This window comes from Macaca nemestrina, chromosome 4 (genome assembly GCF_043159975.1).
Source record: "Macaca nemestrina isolate mMacNem1 chromosome 4, mMacNem.hap1, whole genome shotgun sequence".
NCBI lineage: Eukaryota > Metazoa > Chordata > Mammalia > Primates > Cercopithecidae > Macaca > Macaca nemestrina.
In genome coordinates this window covers 130728924-130746571 of record NC_092128.1, presented here as the reverse complement: position 1 = coordinate 130746571, position 17648 = coordinate 130728924, and the positions used below count along the sequence as shown (strand labels likewise).

At 52.5% G+C, this 17648-nt stretch overlaps 1 protein-coding gene across 1 annotated transcript; it reads right to left on the bottom strand.

Annotated features, from left to right (window-relative positions):
* Positions 1-2268: 2268 nt before the first annotated feature.
* Positions 2269-10003, bottom strand: LOC139362917 (ras-associating and dilute domain-containing protein-like). The gene is made up of 3 exons (XM_071095269.1): positions 9820-10003; positions 3866-4464; positions 2269-3533 (listed from the first exon to the last, which is right to left on the bottom strand). The coding sequence occupies exons 2-3, from the start codon at positions 4398-4400 to the stop codon at positions 3370-3372; spliced, it is 699 nt and encodes a 232-aa protein (XP_070951370.1). The 5' UTR covers positions 4401-4464; positions 9820-10003; the 3' UTR covers positions 2269-3369.
* Positions 10004-17648: the final 7645 nt, after the last annotated feature.

Below are 17648 nucleotides of genomic sequence, written 5' to 3'. Positions count from 1 at the left end.
GAGGAATCACCTAGTGCCGGCTGCAAACTCACTCAGGGGGACACGGGACACAACAAAGGCTCAGCGCCCTCCCCATTCCGTGCCTCCAAGACAGCAGGAGAGAACTCTCAGAGGTGGGTTCCAGGGATGTGCAGAGGCCACCTCTAACCCATGGAAAGGCCATGCAGGTGCCTCACGCGGGGAACAGTTCCGAGTGGGAGACTTTGTGTGTGTGCACACCTGTGTGGACATTTCTGTGTCCAGGTACCCAAGTGTCACCACAACAACCGAACACGCTCTTGCATGAAGGTTCTAGGTGCGGGCCCGTTTGAGGCGGGGCTGTCCGGCAGCAGTGGCGTCTGTGCAGGGTCATTCCCAGCGGAGCCTGGCTTATCCACATGGGGATTCCCCCCAGGTCTAGCCTTCCCCTAGCTCCGTGCAGAGGCTCAAAACCGTTCTGTAATGAGCGGAAGCATGTGTGCATGCCTCTACCAGCCGCTCTATCTCAAACCACCCAGCCACCTCGGTGAACCTTCTTGGCATGGCCGGGGGTCACAGGAGTCCCTGGGCCATAGCCAGAGAAGAAGGTCAGCAAGGAAGGATGAGTCCCTGAGGCCCAAGGTGCCAGTTCTGGGTAAGTAACAACCTGCTCCAGCCCAGACAAGTGCATCAGTACAGCTGGGCAGCCTGATGGACTCTCTTTGGCAAGTTTCAAAAACCGCCACCAGCTTACACAGGCTGTGAGCAGGGGCGCTTTCACTTGCCCTGAATAATGTAACAGGAATGATTCCAAAGGAAGTGCATGAACACCATCCTGGCTAAGATGGTGAAACCCCGTTTCTACTAAAAATACAAAAAAAATTAGCCGGGCGTGGTGGCAGGCACCTGTAGTCCCAGCTACTTAGGAGGTTGAGGCAGGAGAATGGCATGCACTCGGGAGGCGGAGGTTGCAGTGAGCCAAGATCGCGCCACTGCACTCCAGCCTGGGCGACAGAGTGAGACTCCATTTTTAAAAAAAAAAGAAAAAAAAAAAAAGAAGTGCGTGAACTTGGCTGGGTGTGGTGGCCTGTAATCCCAGCACTTTAGGAGGTCGAGGTGGGCAGATCACCTGAGGTCAGGAGTTTGAGACCAGCCTGACCAACATGGAGAAACCCTGTCTCCACTAAAAATACAAAAATTAGCCGGGCGTGGTGGTGCACACCTGTAATCCCAGCTACTTAGGCGGCCAAGGCAGGAGAATTGTTTGAACCCGGGAGGCGGAGGTTGCAGTAAGCCAAGATCACACCATTGCACTCCAGCCTGGGTGACAGAAAGAGACACCATCTCAAAAAAAAAAAAAAAAAAAAAAAAAAAAAAAAAAAAAAAAGAAGCCCGTGAGCCTCAGACAAGCTCCTGTCTCCTGCAACATGCCGTCTGCTCCCCCGCCGCGCCCTGTCCTACACCTATCCCCTGTGCAAGGAGGTGGGCCTTCCCAGGGCTCCTCCTCGCCCGGTGACACAGAACCCAATGGCCTCAGGACACACCAGGCTGACCCCCAGCCACACAGCAACAACCCTGGCCCACGTTCTGCAGCCCCAAGGTGGCCCTGTCCCACCCGATTTTTGCCCTCCGCTTGGCAGAGGCATCGCATGGTGGAAGAATGACCAAAATTCTGTGTCTGACATTGAAGACCCCCTGTTCCTGTGCAGAATACATCCCACCAAGCGCCTCTTTCCTTTCGGGTTTCCTGGTCTCACGGGAGGTCTTTTTGAATCAGGAGGGGAGGGACCCCTTCTCTGCCACTGGATCACTGTCCTTCCAAGGGACCACTGGATCGTGACACGGCAGGGTCAGGATGAAAACCAGATCCCAGAAGCGGCGACCTTTGGGTGGAGGAAGGGCCCCCGGGTGCAGGCAACTGGGGGTGCTTGTCTGAGCAGACTTTAAGAGCCATAATTAGGCCGCGCGCGGTAGCTCAAGCCTGTAATCCCAGCACTTTGGGAGGCCGAGGCAGGCGGATCACGAGGTCAGGAGATCGAGACCATCCTGGCTAACACGGTGAAACCCCATCTCTACTAAAAATACAAAAAAATTAGACGGGCATGGCGGCGGGTGCCTGTAGTCCCAGTTACTAGGGAGGCTGAGGCAGGAGAATGGCATGAACCTGGGAGGCAAAGCTTGCAGTGAGCCGAGATCGCGCCACTGCACTCCAGCCTGGGCAACAGAGCAAGACTCCGTCTCAAAAAAAAAAAAAAAAAAAAAAAAAAAAAGAGCCATAATTAAAGCAACCACACGTTACTCTTTTTATTGTTATTTTTTTGAGCCAGGGTCTCCCTCTGTTGCCTGGGCTGAAGTGCAGTGGTGTAATCCCAGCTGCAGCATCTGCCTTCGAGGCTCAAGCCATCTTCCCACCTCAGCCTCCTGAGGAGCTGGGACTACAGTACGCACCACCATGCCTGGCTAATTTTTTTATATTTTGTAGAGATGAGGTCTCACTATGTTACCTAGGCTGCTCTCAAACTCCTAGGCTCAAGCGATCCTCCTACCTCGGCCTCTCAAAATGTTGGGAATACAAGTGTGAGTCACTACACCTGACCAAATTTAGTTTATTTACTTATTTATTTATTTTTGAGACCGAGTTTCGTTCTTGTTGCCTAGGCTGGAGTGCAATGGCATGATCTCAGCTCACTGCAACCTTCGCCTCCCAGGTTCAAGTGATTCTCCTGCCTGAGCCTCCCGAGTAGCTGGAATTACAGGTGCCTGCCACCACACCCGGCTAATTTTTACATTTTTAGTAGAGAGGGGGTTTCACCATGTTGGCCAGGCTGGTCTCGAACTCCTGACCTCAGGTGATCCACCCACGTTGGCCTCCCAAAGTGCTAGGATTACAGGTGTGAGCCACCATACCTGGCCAAAATTATTTTTTATGACACATATCTATTAAGATAATCAACTTCTTCCCACCAATTGAATAAATCACCAGACATGGTGGGCCCCAGGCCCCGGGGGTCTCAAGCCCTGGGGCAGGCACTCAATACTGCCACTGCTCTTGGCACTCCTCAGACAGACAGTGATCAGCTGCCCATGGCCAGGCCCTCCTCAGAAAGGCCTCCCACTGCCCAGGCACCCACAGACCCGCGGTGCACCGAGTGCACCAGAGTCACCTCTGGAGACCGTGCAACCAGGCAGTGCCACCTAGGTTTTGGCCTGGGACGGATTCCTTGATTGTCTTTTCACTTCATTGCCCCAAAAACTCCCCGACAAGGTCGCAGGTGCTAAGGGACTTGCCGGGACCCTGTATTTAACAAGGCATGCGTGGTTGCTGTGGTCAATGAGATGACTGCTGGAGAGCTGGACAATGATCTGATCAGACAGAAGAACAGATGTGGCCTCAAATATTGCAAGAATATATCAGGAGCCTCTGAGGAACACCAGCCAGCCTCCTGCCATGTAGACAAACGACGACTTCCCAGACAGCTGAGGTGAAAATGGTGAGTTCAAGAGGAAACCTTCTTTGGGAGGCCAACGTAGGAGGATCGCTTGAGGGCAGGAGTTCAAGAGCGAGACTCCTGTCTCTAAAAAAAGTTAAAAAGTAGGTGGGTATGGTGGTGCACCTATAGTCCTAGCTACTCAGGAGGCTGAGGTGGGAGGATCACTTGAGCCCAGGAGGTCAAGGCTGCAGTGAGCTTTGGTTGTGCCGCTGCACTCCAGCCTGAATGACAGAGCAAGACCCTGTCTCAGAAAACAAAAGAGGAAGCCTTCAAACACCCAGGACATGGGCTCCAACTGCCTCCTGCAGAGCAAGCCTGCACCATGCATCCCCTGCGCCACTCCTTCTCCCCCTCCCCTGGCTGGCCTTCTCAGCACTCAGACCCACGGCTCTTCCTGAACCTGTGGCCCTCCTCACCTGCCGTGATGGTGTCCACCTCCTTGGCTGCCAGCTCCTCCACGTCCGACCTCTTCCTCAGCTCAAACCTCCGGGATAAACCTTCTCGGGGTTTCCATAATTCCTGGATCAAGAGGGGCTTCTCACTGTCCCCAAACACCCGAAAGCACTGGGCCTGCCATCGCTGCCCGGCGTCGCCGGCTTGGCCCACCACGTCACACAGCACGTACTGGCCGGCCTGCCCGGGGTCCAGGGCGTACCGCTCCAGCGCCTCCTTCACCAGCTCACGGGCACTGGAGGTGCCGGTGGCCAGGACACTCTTGTAGTGGGTTCCTGTGCAGACACTGTCACCAAACACCTTCAGGACACCAGGGGCTGAGAGCTGGGTGGAGAGCTCGGCGGGATCGTCACTGGCGCCCAGGCTAGAGAAGGTGGAGTCCAGGTCCCGGTACTTGTAGGTCAGCGTCCGGGACAGCATGCTGGACAACAGCTGGCTCTGCCGCTTCAGTTTGCTCTTGGTGGGCGGGGACATGATGAAGTGCGTCCCATAAAACATGGTGGGCGAGGCTTCATGGATGAGGACCGGGGGCTTCAGCCAAAGGATGTGGGGAGGCCGTGGCCTGGGAGAAAAAGTGAGAGAGGTTAGCGCCAATCATCGTGAGCACCAAGAGCAAATGAGGCCACAGGCGGTGGCTCCTGCCCGTCGTCCCAGCACTTTGGAAGGCCAAGGTGGGAGGGTGGCTTGAGCCCGGAAGTTCCAGACCAGTCTGGGAAACATAGTAAGACTCCAACTCTACAAGAAAACTAAAAATTAGCCAGGCATGGTGGCGTGCACTGTACCCACTGCTCTGAAGGGTGAGGCTGGAGGATGGCTTGAGCCCAGAGTTCAAGATTGCAGTGAGCTATGATCGTGCCACAGCCCTCCAGCTGGGGCAACAGAGCAAGACCCCATCTCAAAACCTGATGGACATAACAGGCCATGGGCATCCTGGCCCCACAGACCTGCCACCAGAGCACCTGAGTAGAGGATGTGGCTAGAGCCTGAAGGGCCACCAGAGACAGAGAGGACTAAACAGGCTGAAGCGCCCTTCAAGGAAAGCCATTACTAGGAAGCACAATGAGGTCGCCACAGTAAGACACGCTCCACTGCAGGGCTTGGGTTTCTGGGAAGTGCTGGGCGCAGTGCCCGTGTGCAGTGAGCATCAGGGAGCGCCCCACCCGGAGCCGCCCCCAGCACCGTCACAGCCACAGAAGAGCAGCGGGCAGCCCGAGGGCAAAGCTTCGCCTCTCCGTAAACCCCGTGTCTCCTGCCCCACAGGCTGCGACATGGGAAATGGGTCACAAACACAGTGGAACCAGGAAAACAGACGAATCGCAGCCAAGTTAACAGAATCGACCATCAGACATTCCAGGCACAAACCCCCAGAATCTACCCCTCCGGGCAAGAGACCCATCCTGGCTTGAAGGAGATGCTCCCTGGGATGGCAGCACTGAGTGGCCTCACAAGCACAGCGGGAACAAAGGGCCCTCTAGAGCTGGTGCAGGCATGGCCGGAATGCGTGCGTCCCGCCCACCACAGGCCACGGGTGCCCGGCGCTCCAGGCCACAGAGATGCAGTCTCCTGGGGAAACTGGAAAACAGCCTGGGACGCGTTGGCGTGTCATATAATCACACTTCTAATGTCCTTAGTGTGCCCAGGGCCAGGAGTTCCAGATGGTTTCTCAGTCTCCCTCCAGAACCTCTGTGGGGGCAGGAGGGCAGAGAAAAAGGAAGGCAGGTCTCCGATTTGTAAAAGGTGAGGCTGGACCACAAGGCAGGAAAATACTGGAAAACGGCGCACACATCTCTCCATTACTCTACCCCACTTCCATGCTCATGTTCTCACCGAAGACAAAGGCGGCAGATGAGTGAGCCAGGAGAAAAGCCTGTTTTTTGGAAAGCTCTGGAAAGAGTGGTCTGGGTCCCAATGAACACAGGATAGGTCGCCTGCCACTGTGACCCGGGTCAGTACTAAACTCCGCAGCAGTCGACTGACACTGTCCAGGCTTGACTCACTTGTCGCGCTGCGGGTACTGCAGAAGGCTTCTGGAAAAGACGGTGGCTGCCTAGGGCCAGAGAAAGCAACCAGGGAACCCCTCCAAAGAAAAGGAGCCATGCTATCCCTTAGGGAACTAAACAGTGGAACCGTCCTGGCCTCCAGAGCTGACACTGTGAACTGGCCTCTTTCTAATATCACTGAGGCATCGCTCATCTTCTCTGGAGCCTCTCACTGCCAGCCAGAGCTGTCATGGATGAGTCCTGAAATCAGATCACCATTCATTTCCTCCAGAACTAGCCCAGGTCAGCCAGCAGCTGCGCTTTCTCCGACAACCTTGAACTCTTCAGAAATACTTCCGACAGCTTCGCACACCCAAGACTGGGTTTCTGAACGCGGATGTCTGCCCTGTGGGGTGGGTGGCTGGCCATTCTCCTGTTCCTATAGCCCACTGCTGACAATTCACCACGGCAAAGGCTTTCATTGTTCCTGGCTTTCTGAAGATGTGAACTTGCTGTAACAGGTGTCATGGACATCCCAGTACAGGTCATAAGCAAATGGAGCCTTGAGGTTCCATCGAGCCAGGCCATAAAGAAGTAAAGGAGCAAAGCCTTTGTTTCTCTTCCTCTGAGGAAGGTGCAACGAGTCTCCTTGTCAAATCCTAAGAAGCTCAGAGCCAGCCGCAGCTTCCCCCACGGACTCATCAAAGGCCTCGATTTAATGTACAACAAAAGCATTTTCAGACAGTGCTCACATCACAAACGTGCGGCTTGGCCTGTGCACACTACACCAGCGGCTTCAAATCGCCCTCGAATCTGACCTCAGCCTCCTGTGGTCAGTTTTCAAAGTGAGTACTTGGAATCACAGAACAAAACCCCACAAAGAGCCTCTCCAGCCAGCCCTTATTAACCACCCATGAGAGCTGCACAGCGCCACTCGCAAGCGCCTCTCCAGACGCCCCTGCCTTAGAAGCCTCCAGGCAGCACACGCTGGCAGAGGGTCAGCCACCACTTTTTCATAGTGGTCATTTCCAACGAGTTCCCCAGGGTGCCAAGCCAAACTTCAGGTGGTGGATGGTACAGCCTCTGCCACCAGGCAGCTGTGGCTCAGGAAACCTCTGCCTCTGGAGATGAAGTCTAAACGCCGACACAAATATGATACCAAAAACTGGGGAGGCCCCCTCTAGGCAGGAGAAAGCCCACATCACAGAAAAGGCATGAAGCAGAGACAAGTGTTTAAAAGGCCAAGGCGGGAGAATGGCTTAAGGCCAGGAGTTCAAGACTAGCCTGGGCAACATAACGAGACCCCGATCTCTCTAGAAAATAAAAATAAAAAATTAGCTGGGCATGGTGTGCACCTGTAGTCCCAGCTACTCGGGAGGCTGAAGCAGGAGGACCACTGGAGACCAGGAGTTCCAGGCTACAGTGAGCTATGATTGCGCCACTGCACTCCAGCCTGGGAAACGGAGTGAGACTCTCTCTGTTTAAAAAAAAAAAAAAAAAAAAAAAAAAGACGGCCAGGCACAGTGGCTCATGCCTGTAATCCTAGCACTTTGGGAAGCCAAGGTGGGCGGATCATGAGGTCAGCAGATCGAGACCATCCTGGCTAACACGGTGAAACCCCATCTCTACTAAAAATACAAAAAATTAGCCGGGCGTGGTGGCGGACACCTGTAGTTCCAGCTACTCTGGAGGCTGAGGCAGGAGAATGGCGTGAACCTGGGAGGTGGAGCTTGCAGTGAGCTGAGATCACAGCACTGCACTCCAGCCTGGGTGGCAGAGCAAGACTCCGTCTCAAAAAAGACAAAAATTGGCTGGGCATGGTGGTTCATGCCTATAATCTCAGCACTTTCGGAGGCCAAGGCAGCGGATCACTTGAGGTTAGGAGTTCGAGACCAGCCTGGCCAACATGGTGAAACCCTGACTCCACTAAAAATACAAAATTTAGCCAGGCATGGTAGCAGATGCCTGTAACCCTAGCTACTTGGCAGACTAAGGCAGGAGAATTGCTTGAACCCCAGAGGCGGAGGCTGCAGTGAGCCGAGATCACGCCACTGCACTCCAGTCTGGGCAACAGAGTGAGACTCCGTCTCAAAAAAAAAAAAAGACAAAAATTATAAAAAGGCCCCCCAAATACAATGGAAAAGTGAGTTGATATTTGGGGCCCAGGGGTGGATATAGGTTTTGTAAGGTCTGACATTTACATAATTCTTCTTTAATAAAAAACAAATAGAAAATTACAAACACACAACTGCTAGGTCCCCTCCCAGGGCCTTGGAAGCTTGAACTTCAGAAGTGTTGTTCTCCCCATTACCCTGATCCCTACTTTTCCCACAGTTTCTGGAGCCAGATTCGAAGGCAGAGGCAGAGTTAGCAGTATCATGAAACAGGAGAAAATGTAAGCAGAGAGAATGTGATTCACTCCTTTCCAATAATTCCTTCTTAAGCCCCCAGAAGTCCCTGTTCACACAAACCTTATCTGTTTGGGGATTTTCAGAAAGCATTTCTCTCCGTTCGGTCATCCTCCCTCGGCCAGACCAGAGGGCGTCCATTTGTTCAAGTGCTGCCCGCTTCCGAATCCCAGAAGGCGGAGCCTGGCCTGTTTCTGAGAATGGGATGGATTCGTTTTTTAAAAGGCCAAGGGGAGTGCAGGAAAATCCGACCGGGCGGAGCATGCCCTGGGTAACCAGATCTGTTTTTCTGGAAGCGCGACCGGCTTCTTCTGCCCCATTCGCTCCTCTGTGACACAAATACTTGGGGAAAGCGTAGGGCTCGGACGGCGAGGGTGTGGGGCGCTGGCTGGTGCTGCTCTTAGAGAATGTTTTCTCTTGTTCTCAAGGAAGGGTCCAGTTTCTGATGAAAAACAAGCTCAAGTCCCAGCGGCGAGTACAGGGAGTGAGGTCAGTGCTGCGCTGACGACATGGGTGGAGCGACCTCTCTGCTCCAACAGGACAATGTGGAACCCATTATCATTTCCAGCAGGAGGGAAAACCGAACGCAGACTTCACACACCCAGCTCCCTCCTTCCGTGAATCCCATCTTTACAGCCCCCGCCTGAGCCACGCTTTCAAATGCAAACACAATTCAATCAGATTTAATTCTGACCTGCTAGCTGCTGCAGAGGGGACTGACTTGCCACCCAGCAAAAGGGACTTTCAACACTGGTTCCTGTCTGGAATGCACAAGAGGTGGCCCATGTTAACCGGGGGACACGAGCAATCAAATTCTTCTGTGCAATTCAGATTAGTCAAACACTTGACAGGCGACAGGACAGGGCAGGGCAGGCTGGTCCGCAGCCCCGCCAGGGCCCTGCCAACCCCACCAACAGGATCCTCCTGCGGGGCCCCGGAGCTCGGCTCAGCATCTGTTATCTTGGATGCAGTATTTGTCAAGGGGCTGGAAATGGTACATAAATAGCCGAGAAACAATGCTTTGAGCTGGCGCACGAGTGGGGATCCGGCTGCAACCGGGACGGGGTGTGTGCGGAGGACGTCTGGCCCGCCCGGGTGGGAGAGCGCGCGGAACCCTACGCCCAGCTCCCCTGCAGCGCTCCCCGGACGAACGTCCCCCTCCAGGGCACAGCCGGGGAATCTGAGGGACGAGAGTCTCCTGGAGTTGAGGGTCCGGGACCCACGCGGACAGCCAGGCTCAGGGGCTCGCGGGGGGCGGCAGCGCGGACACCGGATCCCCGCAGGCTGGGCCGCCCTTGCCCGCGCTCGCCGGCCTCCGAGTACCGCCCCTCGGACCAGGCCGGGGCCCGAGAGCCGGTCGGTTTCCATGGCAACCGGGCAAGCCTGCCCTCCGCTCCCCGACCCGCGGCGTGGAGGGTCCCGGAGCGCGCCCCGCGACCTCCGCGCCCCGGGCCCCCGGCAGCGGCCGAGCAGCGCCCCTTACGAGCCACCCCCGCCTCCGCAGTCACTCCTCGCGCACCCCACACTCACCTCCGCCACAACCCGCCGCGCCGCCACGTTCCCGCGCTGCTCCCACCCGCCGTTGGCCCGGGCTGGCGCCCAGACCCGCGCGTGCCGCGGCGCCTCCTGCCGGCCGCGCAACGGGCGGGGCGGGGCCTCGAGGGGGCGGGGCCACGAAGGGAGGGGCGAGGGAGAAGAGGCGGGCTGGAGCTGGGCCTCGGCGTCCAAGAGTCAGAAAGAAAGACCCGAGGAGGCGGGGTCTCTATGAGAGGGGCGGGGCCAACCTGCTAGAAAACGCGGGCTGTGCTCTGGCGCCTCCTGCCGGCCGCCCAATGGACGGGGATGCAGCCTCGAGGGGGCGGGGCCTCATAGGAGAGGCGGGGTTTTGAAGAAAGGGGTGGGGCTAGGTGTGGAGAGGCGGGGCTTGCAGCCCATCCCACAGCCTGCAGCTTAAGGAGGAGGTCCCCGGAGGAAAGGTGGGACCAGTTCTAAGTCCCTGAGCTGCTTGTGGGCTCTAAGCTCTTATGGTTGGGTGGGCTATTTCGAGACCGCACCTTCTAGTAGCCTAGCGAGTGGGTGTGGGGGAGGATAGAGCTGTGCCCCCAATTAATGAACATCTTCTAAGACATCGAAAAGGAACAAGGGAGGAATTCCCTCTCCCCTACCATCTGTCTCCCACCCAGAGTTTTAAAAGACAAATCAGGTCATGGCCCTCCTGCTTACCATGATGTAAAAAAAAAAGGCCAGGTCAGCTCTGGGGCTCTGGCCGCAACTGCCCTCCCTGGGGATTTGTTTAAAAAACAGATCGTGTCCTCAGCACTTTGGCTGGGGTTTCCCCTTTGAGGAATGTGGGCTGGGCCTGGGAGATTCAGGTGGCTCGCAATATCAATATGCAGAATCTGGGCCCCGGAAGTGAACCTTTTTGTAGACAACTATCGCGGTATGATTTCCGTAGTCATGACCCCATATTCCCGATGGAGGTCGGAGCAGACAATGATGAGTGTGGGAACAGACATTTATTGACCACTTGTGTGCCAGGCCCTAGGCAACTTTACCTAGGCCGCCTCACTTAATACATCAACTCTTGTGGGACAGAGATGTCTGAGACATTCCAGGCCTCCCCTTTCCTCCACCTATCGCCTGCTAATCCTAAAATCCACCTCCTAAACCTTTTCTAATAAAAAAAAATGCCTTAAAGCCAACACAGAGAGACAGATTTGAGCCAGGCTTTGGTCTCCTTATTGATCAACTCACAATATGGACAAAAAAAGCTTTTGTCTCAAAAACTTAATACAGTAAGATTGGCTTTTTTTTTTTTTTTGAGACAGAGTCTCACTCTATTGTCCTAGCTGGAGTGCAGTGGTGTGATCTCGGCTCACTGCAACCTCCACCTCCCAGGTTCAAGCGATTCTCCTGCGTCAGTCTCCCGAGTAGCTGAGGTTACAGACGCCTGCCACCACGCCCACCTAATTTTTGTATTTTTAGTAGAGACAGGGTTTTGCCATGTTGACCCAGCTGGTTTTGAACTCCTGACATCAGGTGATCCACCCACCTCGGTCTCCAAAAGTGCTGGAATTACAGGCATGAGCCACCACACCTGACCAAGATTGGCTTCTAGCACAGCAAGCACGGAACCCTTTTGTTCAGTAATACTCCCATTTTTCAGATGAGAAAATAGAGGCATAGAGATTTCAGGTTGCTGGATGTAGAGACAAGAACTGAGCCAGGAATACAGGACCCTCTGTATACACACCAACCTCCTCACCTACCCCGGGACGGGATGCTTGAAAGGAATGACGTGCTTAAATATTTCAATTCAGGTGCACATGAAGAGACAATGGTCAGAGCTGGTTCAGGCCTGGGTTTTCCTCCTGCAATATTCCTCACCCTGCCCCTGGCCCATCTCCCACACTCCCCACACCCTTCTTCCACAGGGGTCAGATAACTACAACCCATGGGCCAGATCTGGGCTGCCTTCTGTTTTTGTAAATAAAGTTTTATTCAAACACAGCTACCCTCATTTGTTTAGATATTTTCTACGACTGCTTTCCTGCAAACAAGATTTTACAGCCCCAAATATCTACAATATTATCTGGCCTTTTATAGAGAAATTTTGCAGATTGCTTCTTGATCTAGAATTGCTGATTTTTTCGTATGAATACGCTGCTTCACGCCTCTAGATCTTCGCTCTGGCGGGTCCCTCAGCCTTGAAACACCTTTCTGAACTGTATTAGATTGCCTGAGCTGCTATAACAAAATGCCAGATCGGGTGGCTTGGAAAACAGAAACGTATTGTCTGGCAGCTCTGGAGACTGGAAGTCCAAGGTGAAGTTGTCAGCAGGTTTGGCTCTTTGGGGGCCTCTCTCCTTCGTTTGCAGACGGCTACCTTCTGGCTGTGTGCCCACATGGCCTTTTTTCTGGGTGTGCACCTCCCGGCTGTCTCTTTGTGAGTTCAATCTCCTCTTCTTACAAGGACACTAGTCAGATTAGACTAGGGCCCATCCTAACAGCCTCATTTTACATTTTATCTTAATCACCTCTTTAAATCTCCAAATATGGTCTCTTTCTGAGGTGTGAGGGGTCGGGGCTTCAACAAACATGTCAATTTTAGGGGGACAAAATTCAGACCATAACAGCAAACTTCATTACCTAGCTAATTTGTTTTTTTTTTTTTTTTTTTTTTTTTTGTTGTTGTTGTTGTTTGAGATGGAATCTTGCTCTGTTGCCCAGGCTGGAGTGTGGTGGGGCAATCTCACTGCAACCTCTGCCTCCCTGGTTCAAGCAATTCTCCTGCTTCAGCCTCCTGAGTAGCTGGGATTTTAGGCACCTGCCACCACGCCTGGCTAATTTTTGTATTTTTAGTGTATTTTTAGTAGAGATGGGATTTCACCATGTTGGCCAAGCTGGTCTCGAACTCCTGACCTTGTGATCCGCCCGCCTTGGCCTCCCAAAGTGCTGGGATTACAGGGATAAGTCACCGCACCCAGCCACTAATTTTTACTCATCCTTTGAGACTCAGACAAGGCGTTTCTTTGGTGGTAGCCAACTTCCAAGATGGCCCCAGTGATTCCCACTTCTTGGTTTTCATGCTTCTGTATAGGCCCATGTTGAATAGGGCTGACCTGTGTAACCAGTAAGATATTGCCAAAATGACATTGTGACTTCTGGAACACAATAATAAAAGACGTGGCTTCTGCCCTTGCTCTCTCTTACATCGCTAGCTCTGAGGTCAGCCAGCTGCCATGTTGGGAGGACACTGAAGCAGATCTACAGGGGTCCATATGGTGAGAAACTAAGGCGTCCACCAACAGCCAGGCCAACTCACCACCCATATCAGTGAGCCATGGTGGATGTGAGTCCTTTAGCCCCAGGAGACTTTAGGTGACCAACATCCTAACTGGAGTCCACTGAAGGACCCTGAGCCAAAATAGCTCCCCACTCCCTGCAACAAAGCTACTCCCAAATTCCCAACCCTGAAAGACTATGAGATGATTTTTTTTTTTTTAGATGGAGGTTTGCAGCTTGCTCTGTCACCTAGGCTGGAGAGCAGTGGTGCAATTTCAGCTCACTGCAACCTCCGGCTCCCAGGTTCAAGTGATTCTTCTGCCTCAGCCTCCCAAGTAGCTGGGATTACAGGCACCTGCCACCACCCCCACCTAATTTTGTATTTTTAGTAGAGATGGGGTTTCGCCATGTTGGCTGGGCTGGTCTCGAGCTCCTGACCTCAAGTGATCCACCCACCTCGACCTCCCAAAGTGCTGGGATTACAGGCATCAGCCACCGCGCCCAGCTGATAAATGTTTATTATTGACCTCAGCTACTAAGTTTTGGGAGCAGTTTGTTATGCAGCAATGGATAACTAATACCCATTATCCAGGAAGATCTTCCTGTCCCCTAGACCTGGCTACATGCCCTCTTCTGTGCACCCACGGTCTTTTAATTTTGTTACCTTTTTATTAAGCAAGTCCACATCAATCACACTATGTTCCTTAAACCTAAACCAGATGTTATGACTCCTCCACCTATAACCCTCTCATAACTTTTCCTTTTGCACTTAGAGTAAAGTAGGGTTTGCAAAACCCGGCTCCAACTGCTCTCTTCCTTGCCCTTGGAGTTCCAGCCCCGTGGAACTTCTTTTCTCACGCACACTGAAGTCATCTCCCTTCTCTGAGATCTTTCCTCTTTCGGTTTCCCTGACCCCACAGCCTTCCCTCTGTGTTTTCATGCTGGGCCCCTTCCCAGCGCAGAAACTCATCTCTCTTCCTGTCTTCTGACCACTTCTTGACCATCACCCCTGAGTCATTCTCGATTCTATTATCTGTTTAACTTATATGTGTATGTGTATATATGTGTGTGTGTGTGTGTGTGTGTGTGTATATATATAGAGAGAGAGAGAGAGGAGAGAGAGAGAGAGCATGAGAGAGAGAGACAGGGTCTTGCTCTGTTGCCCAGGCTGTAGAGCAGTGGTGTGATCATAGCTCACTGAATCCTTGACTTCCAGGCTCAAGTGATCCTCCCACCTCAGTCTCCTAAGTAGCTGGGACTACATGCCCGGCTATTTTTTTTTTTTTTTTTAAGAGATGGGGTTTCACTATGTTGCCCAGACTGGTCTTGAACTCCTGGCCTCAAGCAATCCTCCCATCTTGGCTCCTGAAGTACTGGGATTACAGGTGTGAGCCACCACACCTTGCCCCCTGTTTTATTTAATTCATAGACTTTATCACCATGTCAACATATTTGCTTATGTATTTAACATACACTAGAGTTTGTGTTCTTGGAAGGCAAGGGCTTCATGTGTCTTGTTTACTGTTCTCTGCAGGTGCTCAATAAATATTTGTTAAATGAGTAGATGAAAGAATAGATTTCCATCCACTCTCACCCCTTTCCTAGGAAAAGTCCAAAGCTATATTCATCTCCGTATCCTGGCATCCAGCTCCTGGGCAGTTTTTGAACTGTCGGGTTAAGTATCTTTGGAAATTCACTGGGTGAAAAAGGAGTGTTGAGCTGTCCTGCTTGGCCACCAGAGAGTGACAGAAACATGGAACTGACTCCAGGAAAGGACCTGAACCCAGAGGGAAACGATCTTGTTAAAGTCCAACGTTCCGGTGCCCAAGGGATGGCCATCCAGGGGCAGAGACTGGGCTCTTTCGGGCCCACAGGAGCGAGGAGGCAGGCTTTAGGAGGTACACGGGTAGCATTAGATCCCAACCTTTCCTTTCCAGACTGTTACATCCTGTCTCCCTAGAGGGGGCTGGCAGAACAAGTGATTTAATCCTTGGATTCCATTCTTCAGGCCCTCTACACCTATAAATAGCAGTGCTTATAGCTCTTGCCTGTAATCCCAGCACTTTGGGAGGCCAAGGCAGGAGGACCACTTGAGATCAGGAGTTCGGGACCAGCCTGGCTAACATGGTGAAACTCCGTCCCTACTAAAAATTTTAAAATTAGCTGGACGTGGTGGCACACACCTGTAGTCCCAGCTACATGGGAGGCTGAGGTAGGAGAATTGCATGAACCCGGGAGGCGGAGGTTGCAGTGAGCCAAGATCATGCCACTGCACTCCAGCCTGGGCGACAGAGCAAGACTTCGTCTCAAAAAAAAAAAAAAAAAAAAAAAAAAAGCAGTGCTTTGGGTTTGGCCATTGCTTGTAAACTCATCAGCCCCAAACTCAGCAATTATTTGTGCTTTTGCTCATTTGTTTGTTTTTTGAGATAGGTCTCACTCTGTTGTCCAGGCTGGAGCGCAGTGGCACCATCATAGCTCTCTGCAACCTTGACCTCCCAGGCTCAAGTGATCCTTCTGCCTCAGCCTCCCAAGTAGCTTGGACTACAGATACACACCATCGCACATGGTTAATTCTAAAAAAATTTTTTGAGGCTGGGCACGGTGGCTCACGCCTGTAATCCCAGCACTTTGGGAGGCCGAGGCGGGTGGATCACGAGGTCAGGAGATCGAGACCAGCCTGGCTAATACGGTGAAACCCCGTCTCTACTAAAAATACAAAAAATTAGCCAGGCGAGGTGGCAGGCACCTTTAGTCCCAGCTACTCAGGAGGCTGAGGCAGGAGAATGGTGTGAACTCAGGAGGCGGAGCTTGCAGTGAGCTGAGATCGTGCCACTGCACTCCAGCCTGGGCAACAGAGCAAGACTCCGTCTCAAAACAAAAAAAAAATTTTTTTGTAGAGAGAGGGTCTCGCTATGTTACCCAGGCTGGTCTCAAACTCCTGGGCTCAAGTTTATCCTCCTGCTTCGGCCTCCCAAAGTGCTGGGATTACAGGTGTGAGTCCCTGAGCCCGGCTCAAACTCAGCAATTGTTATTTTTCTTCATATATCGTATGTGGAGCAACTTTCAATCAACAATGTAGGACCTCCTGGCACTGATAATGTATGGGGTACAGGGAGTTACAGAGTTGAGCAGGAATCCTCAAGGAACTTACGCTATAATGAACAGTAACTATTTTAAAGTGTATAATTCAGTGGAATTTAGGACATCCACAGTGTTATGCAAGCATCACCACTGTTTAGTTTTTTTTTTGTTTGTTTGTTTTTGGGTTTTTTTGTTTTTTGAGACGGAGTCTCGCTCTGTCGCCCAGGCTGGAGTACAATGGCATGATCTTGGCTCACTGCAAGCTGTGCCTCCCAGGCCCACGCCATTCTCCTGCCTCAGCCTCCCGAGTAGCTGGGACCACAGGTGCCTGCCACTGCGCCCGGCTAATTTTTTGTATTTTTAGTAGAGACGGGGTTTCACCGTGTTAACCAGGATGGTCTCGATCTCCTGACCTTCTGATCCACCCGCCTCAGCCTCCCAAAGTGCTGGGATTACAGGCGTGAGCCACCGCGCCTGGCCACCACTGTTTAGTTTTAAAACATTGTTGGCTGGGCGCGGTGGCTCACGCCTGTAATCCCAGCACTTTGGGAGGCTGAGGTGGGCAGATCACTTGAGGTCAGGAGTTCGAGACCAGCCTGGCCAACATGGTGAAATGCCATCTCTTCTAAAAATACAAAAATTAGCTGGGTGTACACCTGTAGCCCCAGCCACTCAGGAAGCTGAGGCACGAGAATCGCTTGAACCCGGATGGCAGAGGTTGCAGCAAGCCAAGATCGCGCCACTGCACCGCAGCCTGGGTGACAGAGCGAGACTCGGTCACAAAAAAAAAAAAAAAAGTTGTCACCTTCAAAGGAGAGACCACGCCAGCTAGGCAGGCACACCCCATTCCCTCCTGCCCCCAGGTCTCAGCAACCACCAATCCACTTTCTGCCTCTGTGGCCACACCTCTTGTGGATATATCATACAAGTGGAGTCAGACAATATTTGACCTTTTGTGTCTGGATTATTTCCCTTAGCATAGTTTTTGAGGTTCATCATCTTTCCTCTAAATCTGAAACTATTCTAAAATTTCAAAGTTTATTTCAAAACATTGAGAGCAGGTGAGCCCTGCGGGTTGCCTGTGGCTCTAGAGAGCTGGGTTTGAATTGGTAAAGTTTGGGCTCAGATCTGCTCCACATGCTTCCGTATTCTGGGAGCAACACTTACCAGGGGCATGGTCTTCTCATGATAGATGGCAGAGATGCAAGAGGCCAAGCCAAACCACATGAGTTTCTAAAGCATCTGCTGATGTTACATCCACTGACATTTCATCGGCCAAAACAAATTACATGGCCGGGTGCAGTGGCTCGTGCCTGTAATTCCAGCACTTTGGGAGGCTAAGGAAGATGGATTACTTGAGTTCAGGAGTTCAGGACCAACCTAGGCCAATAGTGAAATTCCATCTCTACAAAAAATACAAAAATTAGCCGGATGTGGTGGTGCATACCTGTAGTCCCAGCTACTTGGGATGCTGAGGTAGGAGGATCAGTTGA

Coding starts and splice junctions, on each gene's coding strand:
- LOC139362917 (XM_071095269.1), bottom strand. CDS start 4,400: ATGTTTTATGGGACGCACTTCATCATGTCCCCGCCCACCAAGAGCAAA. Junction 3,534..3,865: donor GGTGGACACCATCACGGCAG/GTGAGGAGGGCC, acceptor AACTTTTTTTAG/AGACAGGAGTCTCGCTCTTG.